This window comes from Suncus etruscus, chromosome 1 (assembly GCF_024139225.1).
Source record: "Suncus etruscus isolate mSunEtr1 chromosome 1, mSunEtr1.pri.cur, whole genome shotgun sequence".
Lineage (NCBI taxonomy): Eukaryota > Metazoa > Chordata > Mammalia > Eulipotyphla > Soricidae > Suncus > Suncus etruscus.
Window position 1 is genome coordinate 62,228,790 of NC_064848.1, and position 6,926 is coordinate 62,235,715.

A 6,926-nucleotide genomic window follows, 5' to 3' on the forward strand; every position below is an offset into this window, starting at 1 on the left:
CTCTCTGTTCTCTGCTATGATTATGGCTTACTTCCTGGTCAGGAAAATACCTTCCACTTATCTCCCTAGGTTTGTATTCTGATAATGTCAGTCACTCTCTGCTACTCTGACCCACCCCTCACACCCCCTTAATCTTTCCTTCCCTTTGTTTCCTTTCTGGCCTTAATTTCTCTTACACATTCCTCACTACCTAAAGGAGCCCAAGTCTCTCTGCTCTTTGAGCTCTCCCCCACTTCCCTCAGCCTGAGGCCTTGTGAAATGATAACCCTTTATTGTTCAAAGAAGATTGGTCTTGTTTTTTTTTTTCTAACAGACACTTCTGAAGTAACAGTACTCAGTTTGGAGGGAGTGGGGGTTGTATTTCAGAGATGAGTACCCAAGTTGCAGAGAAGCGGCAGAAAGTAATGACACCCTTCCCCTTGGGACAGCGCATTGTCACCACAGCCCTGAGTGTGCTCTCTGCAGAGTAGCGTAATGAAGTCAACCCCAGAGTTTGTTCCTGTCTTCTCTCCCTTCTTGAGACAAGGATACTTCCTCAGTGCAGTGTGGAGCTCTCCAGGCTAAATGTGATTCATTTACCCTCAGTCCTTCTGCAGAGACACAGAGCCCGTCTGCGGGCACAATGGGGAGACCTACACTAGTGTTTGTGCTGCCTACTCAGACCGGGTGGCGGTCGACTACTACGGGCCATGCCAGGCCGTGGGGGTCCTGTCTGAGCACAGCTCTGTGGCTGAGTGTGCCGCTGTCAAGTGCCCTTCGCTCTCAGCAGCCGACTGCAAGCCTGTCATCCCACCAGGTAGGCTGCACCTTTATGCTGGGACAGGGCTGGGAAGGTGTAGATGTGCCCATTCTCCTCCAAAGGGTGAGCACTAGGGAGAGGTGGGAAGACTCTTGAGTTTGCATTTTTCAAAAATACTGAACTCCACCCACTGCCGAGAAGATGCATGACTTCGGGTCAACCTTAAAAGACTGTGGGTCAAGCCGGAGAGATAGTATGGGGTTAAGGCACAGGCCTTGCTAAGCACAAAACCAAACTAAACAAACAAGCTATGGATTGCCTTGGGCATCCTGGCCCTAAAACCACTTGGCAATTTTTCCAAGCAAATTTGTACACTATATTATGCTGGTAATACAGCATTTAATCACTCAAATTATGGTTGTTCTTAAGTATATTGCTTGCTTATTACAATGTTAATGAACAAAGAATTAGTCACTCTCTGTTAACAAATTCACTAAGAATGAATCACTGAGAGGGTTTTGGTGAACACAAACATTTGAGATCAAGAGCAGCCAAAGAGAATCCTAGTGTCTCACTTCACTGTTTCTCTTGCATATCATCAAGGAAATTCTATTCCGTTGAGAATGTTCAGTAACTACTGGCAGGACAATGTCATACTCATCAGGTCAGAGAAGGAGAAGAAGAGATTTTTCTGTTTTAGTGCCTCACACAGTGATGCTCAGGGATTATTGCTCAGGAATTACTCCTGGGGGGCCATATAGGAGACCAGGAATCAAAAATCGGGTCAGTTGCATGCAAGGCAAGTACCCTACGACTGTACTATCTCTCCAGCTCCAGGGGCAGAAGAGATTCTATCTCGTCATGTGCAGAACAGTAGCTCAAGTGTTTTACTGATTTCTCCCTTGGTATTTAAACTCATCTAGTGTTTGTGGGGTACCCACTCAGTACCAAACACTGTTCTAGACACTAGCTTCCCAAACATGAGCGAACCATTCCCCACCCCACCACCTTCTGATATTTTGTTACTGTTTTATTAACAGTTTAAAATCATCCTAAAGACTAAATAGGTTAAAAATGTTGGGATTCTTGAAATCCCTGTTTTCCTGACAGACAGGAAAACCCCAGCAAGTGCTTACAGAGAGGCACTCAGCACTGTGGGAGCGGAGGCTTATTGAGACCCCATGTCTCTGAAAAGGGCCAATCCAGTTCCTTGTGGATCCAGACCCTTGTTCCATGTACTTGTTACAAGTACATGCTCTGACTGACATATCTTCTACTAGTCCCCAAGAAGGGGCAGGGAAGAGAAAGTAGGTGGAGAAGGGCTGAGGCCATCACTAAGACTGGCGCAGTGTGCTCAGATAAGCATCATCACTGTCCTAGTCCTCACTCCTCACTCCTGTTTCTAACTCACGAACCCCAAGAATGGTTTCTGTCATACAGGTGCCTGTTGCCCATTGTGTGCTGGTATGTTGCGAGTTTTATTTGACAGAGAAAAACTGGATACTATTGCTAAGGTGAGTACATGCTATACAAAATTGAAAGAGTACTAGGCACAAACCTCTTTGTAATACTATTACAGAGATAGCACAAAGTCCCCAGTTCATAGGTAAAGAAGATTTTAGGGTAAATGGCTTGCTCAAGGCACATTGCATAAGGAATAATTTTCCTTCTTTTTTTTTGGGGGGGGGGTCACACCCGGCAGCGCTCAGTGGTTACTCCTGGCTCTACACTCAGAAATCACTCCTGCAGAATTGCGGGACTATATGGGATGCCAGGATTCGAACCACCATCCTTCTGCATGCAAGGCAAACACCCTACCTCCATGTTATCTCTCCAGCCCCAGCATAAGGAATACTTTTTGAAACGAATAAAATTATGACTCAACTACAGAATAAGCCCGTGTTAAAGATTGGACTTAGTAACAAGGATGTTACAAGGACTTGGTAACTAAGATGTTACAACAAGGAAGACTTGTACCCAAACATCTTTTCTCCTGTCCTAGACTGTGCCTCCAGCCCCAGCTGTGGAGTGACCTGCTCTGCCACCAGAGACAGCCTGTATCTGGTTTTAAAAGTCCTTGCTGGGGGGCAGGAGTGATAAGAAAGCCAGTAAGACACTTACCTTGTACACAGCTGACCCAGGTTTGATCTCCAGTATCCCATAGGGTCCACCGCTAGGAGTGATTTCTGAGAACAAAGCCAGTAGTAATCCCTGAGCATCATCCAGTGTAGCCCAAAACAAAACAAAAAGCTGCTGCTACCAGAACCAGAGAGATATGACAGAGCAAAGTCACTTGGTTTGTGTATGGACCCCAGTTCTTCTATCTTCAGCACCACATAGTCCCCTGACCACAGCCAAGAGTAGCCTCTGAGCAGAGCCACATAACCCCACCCCATCTCACTCTCCCCAGTAGTGCCTGGTGTCTGCTAAAATGTATGAAGGCCAGAGGCAGATCTAGGCAACCAGAGACAACTCAAGACCCCAAAGTGGGTAGTACTAGTTCAGGTGGGATTAGTCCAGGTGGGCTACTCTCCAAGCCCTCATTGTAGGGGACTGTTACCCTGATTGGGTCACCTCCCTGAGACCCTTCCCTTTTCTGGGCAGTCTCTTGGAGATGGGGCTCCAGAAATGTATCAGCCAGCACCCACCACTTCCTAGAAGGTTCTCCCCCATTTGTTTGGTTTTGTTTGGGGATCACAGTCAGCAGTGTTCAGGAGATCATGCAGTGCTGGGACTGAGTCCAGATCTCCCTGCCACTGACTAAGCATGTGCTTCATCCCAATGAGTTCTCTTTCTCTTTCTCTCTCTCTCTCTCTCTCTCTCTCTCTCTCTCTCTCTCTCTCTCTCTCTCTCTCTCTCTCTCTCTCTCTCTCTCTTTCTCTCTCTCTCTTTCTCTCTCTCTCTTTCTCTCTCTCTCTTTCTCTCTCTCTCATCCAGTTATGCCTCATTTGATGGGGGGAGGACTATATTTTGACAGAGACTATTTTTTATGACCTCAACCCAAATAGTCACTTATTAAAACCCACATCTGGAAAGAATTCGTTCCCAAACTCCAAAACTCCTTGCCTGAAAGCAGGCAGGGTTCATTGGAATGAACACTGAAGAGGAATGAAACAGCCAGCAGGGGGTAGACACACCTAGGGTTAAACATGTCTACTTAGGCAGGGTAGCAAAGCAATTGGGACAGGCAAAGAATTTGTTTCAGGGGCCAGAGAGATAGTAGATAGTAGGTCATTTGCCTTGCTGGGTTCCATCCCCAGCATCTCAGATGATGCCTAAGCACCACCAGGAGTAATTCCTGAGAGCAAAGCCAGGTCTGGCCTGAGAAAAAATAAGTATTGTTTCAGGTAACTGACAGCTTTACTTTTCTCTTTCTAGGTAACAAACAAAAATCCAATAACCATCCTAGAAATACTCCAGAAAATCCGCATGCACGTGTCTGTTCCACAATGTGATGTATTTGGCTATTTTAGCATTGAGTCTGAGATCGTGATCCTAATCATTCCTGTCGATCATCACCCGAAAGCTTTGCAGGTGGGGCTCAGAGCCCATTGGTCAGCCATCCTGTCAGTCTAAGGGGCGAGGTGCAGTGGGCATAAATCTACTGGAGGGGAGGGGCAGGCCAGTGGGGAATGAGAAAGGCATTTGGAGCAGGACAAAGCCTGGTTTCTGAGAGGGGTGCTATTCAAGGTAAGCGCCTGCCAGGGCTGAGACCGGGGACACATTTTGTAGCACATCTGAAGACAGAAGAGGAGAGGTCTGAATGATGACATTTAGAGTAGGACACAGACAAGGCAGCAGAGGTCCCAGGATAGTAGGGCCCAGCACAGGTCAGGCAGTAGCCAAGCCAGGTCGACACTGGGTACCCAAGCAGTGGTCAGTGCAGAGAAGGGCCCTGGAGCTGGACTGATAACCGGTCTTTCCTCACAATCCCGACATGAGCCTTACTCAAGCAGATCTAGTTTCAACATTAGTATTATGAGGTCTCAAGTGGGGTGGGGCTTGTTTGTGTGTGGCCACACAAGATAGGTCTTTGCAGGCCTGATACATGTTTCCAGATTAGAGCTCAGGCCTCAAACATGCCTGGTCCTGGCTTCAACACCCTGCATCGGGAGGGAAATAATGTTCATTAAATCCAACTTTTCATCTTCTTGCTTAAATTGGCATTGAAAATATTTCCCCCCAAAATAAAAATTTTTAAATGTTTTAGAAAAGAGAGTTTCTCCTCCAGGGCTGGAAGTATCCTTCTCTAGCACTAGAAATACAGAAGAGAGGAAACTTGCCTCATATGGCTGACCCCAATTCTATCCCTGGTATCACATATGGTCCCCTGAGCACTGTCAGGGATCAGGGATCACTCCAGAGCACTGAGCTAGAAATAGCCCCTGAGCACAGTGGGGTATGATTCCAAATCAAGAAAGGAAGAAGAAAAAGAAGGAAAGAAATATATTTTCCTTGACTGGGTTTAGCCATGTAAAAATAATGTTTAAAGGCCAGGAGATGGAGGAGGGGTTAGAACCTTGCAAGTATCTGAAGCCAGGTCTGATCCCCCTCCTAAGTACCTAAGGACCTGGTGGTCCCACCCAGCACCGCAGGTCCCAAACAACAGCACCTCCTCAGGCCCTAGCATTGACCAAAAGCCAGTGTTAGATGAGTATCACAGGGAATGACTCCTCCCACTGAAAAGAAAGTATGTAAAGTGGGGGTAAGTGAGGAACAGGCTTCTAGAGAAGGGAAAAGCTAGAGACATGATTGATCCTTTCTTTTCTGATTTGACTTCCATTGCTACTTGCAATGTGTAATGAATTATAGTAAAATATTACTCCAGCTAAGAAAAAGGCAAAGATGGGCCGGGCGGTGGTGCTAAAGGTAAGGTGCCTGCCTTGCCTGCGCTCGCCTTGGACGGACCGCGGTTCGATCCCCCGGTGTCCCATATGGTCCCCCAAGCCAGGAGCTACTTCTGAGCACATAGCCAGGAGTAACCCCTGAGCATTACCGGGTGTGGCCCAAAAAAAAAAAAAAAAAAAGAAAGAAAAGAAAAAGGCAAAGAAACTGTAATTCCTCATGTGTGGAATGTGTATGTAGTTGATTTGACCTTCTCACTGGTTCTTGTATTCAAAAACATGAATTTTCTCTCCCAGATTGAGGCCTGCAATAAAGAAGCTGAGAAGATCGAATCCCTCATCAACTCTGACAGCCCCACTCTGACCTCCCACGTCCCTCTGTCTGCCCTCATCATTTCCCAGGTCCAGGTATCCAGCAGTATTCCCTCAGTGGGTGCCAGGATCAACCCCCATTGCTGCTCCCTCCCTTTCCTCCTCAGCCTGGGTTTCACCTGGCTCTTGCTCTGGACACAAAGCTGAGGACCAGCAAAAAAAAAAAGTGGAGTCTTCAATCTGCTTTTATTCTACCTTGTGAGAACTCCAGGACTGCTGATTTGCTGTTGAATAGAGGCCAAATACCAGTACTTGTCACCTCTGTTTACCACACACTATTGTGTCACTGCCAAGTTTAATAGGATCTGGTTTGCCTTACGCACATGTTAAAATGCACCCTTCAGAATATTGATGGAAAGAGAATGATGACTTCTCCCCATAGAGCCCGGCCTTTACAATTCATATTTTGCTCATTTATGGGCCCTCCACTTTCAGAAAAATTCACTGTCATTGATGCAGGAAAGGATCACTTTTTAGAAAAGTAACTCACTTCATAACCCAGAAACTTCATTTCAAAGCTACTTCAAAGTATGAAGGTGCCCCTTGGGCATTCTTGTATTCATTCACAAGGTGATTCATTACATAGAAACTAGGGCTCATGGGGTATGACAAAAGAAGCTTCTTCAAAATGATAGTTTCTATCTAGAAAGGTAATATAGGGCCCCCACTGTTGTGTTAAGCAGAAGTAACTGACCCTCATTATCACCGGTTGTAACTGACAGTCACAGCAGTTACTAATGTACGTGCAACGTTTTGTGAGAAGTCACAGCACATCAAAGCATCTTGCATTCTACCTTCTGATCTTTACCAGGGACTAGACTCTTGGGCAGTCACCGGGTTAAATTTCAACTTTTTGAACATCAATTTTTAAACCAATTGCTGCTACTTATATAATTGCCAAAAAGTGAAATGATTAGTAGTTCATGTAAATAATACATGATTTTCTATTTTATTATGAAGAAGGTGAATAG

The 6,926-nt window shown here is 45.9% G+C and overlaps 1 protein-coding gene across 1 annotated transcript in view; it reads left to right on the forward strand.

Moving 5' to 3' along the window:
* Positions 1-6,497, forward strand: part of RECK (reversion inducing cysteine rich protein with kazal motifs) — an 82,367-nt gene extending 75,870 nt beyond the window's left edge. The window contains exons 20-23 of the mRNA XM_049772428.1: positions 586-796; positions 2,180-2,253; positions 4,118-4,273; positions 5,881-6,497. Coding sequence (XP_049628385.1) covers positions 586-796; positions 2,180-2,253; positions 4,118-4,273; positions 5,881-6,102 — 663 coding nt within the window. The 3' untranslated portion in view covers positions 6,103-6,497. The remainder of the gene's footprint in view (positions 1-585; positions 797-2,179; positions 2,254-4,117; positions 4,274-5,880) is intronic.
* The last annotated feature ends 429 nt before the right edge of the window (positions 6,498-6,926 follow it).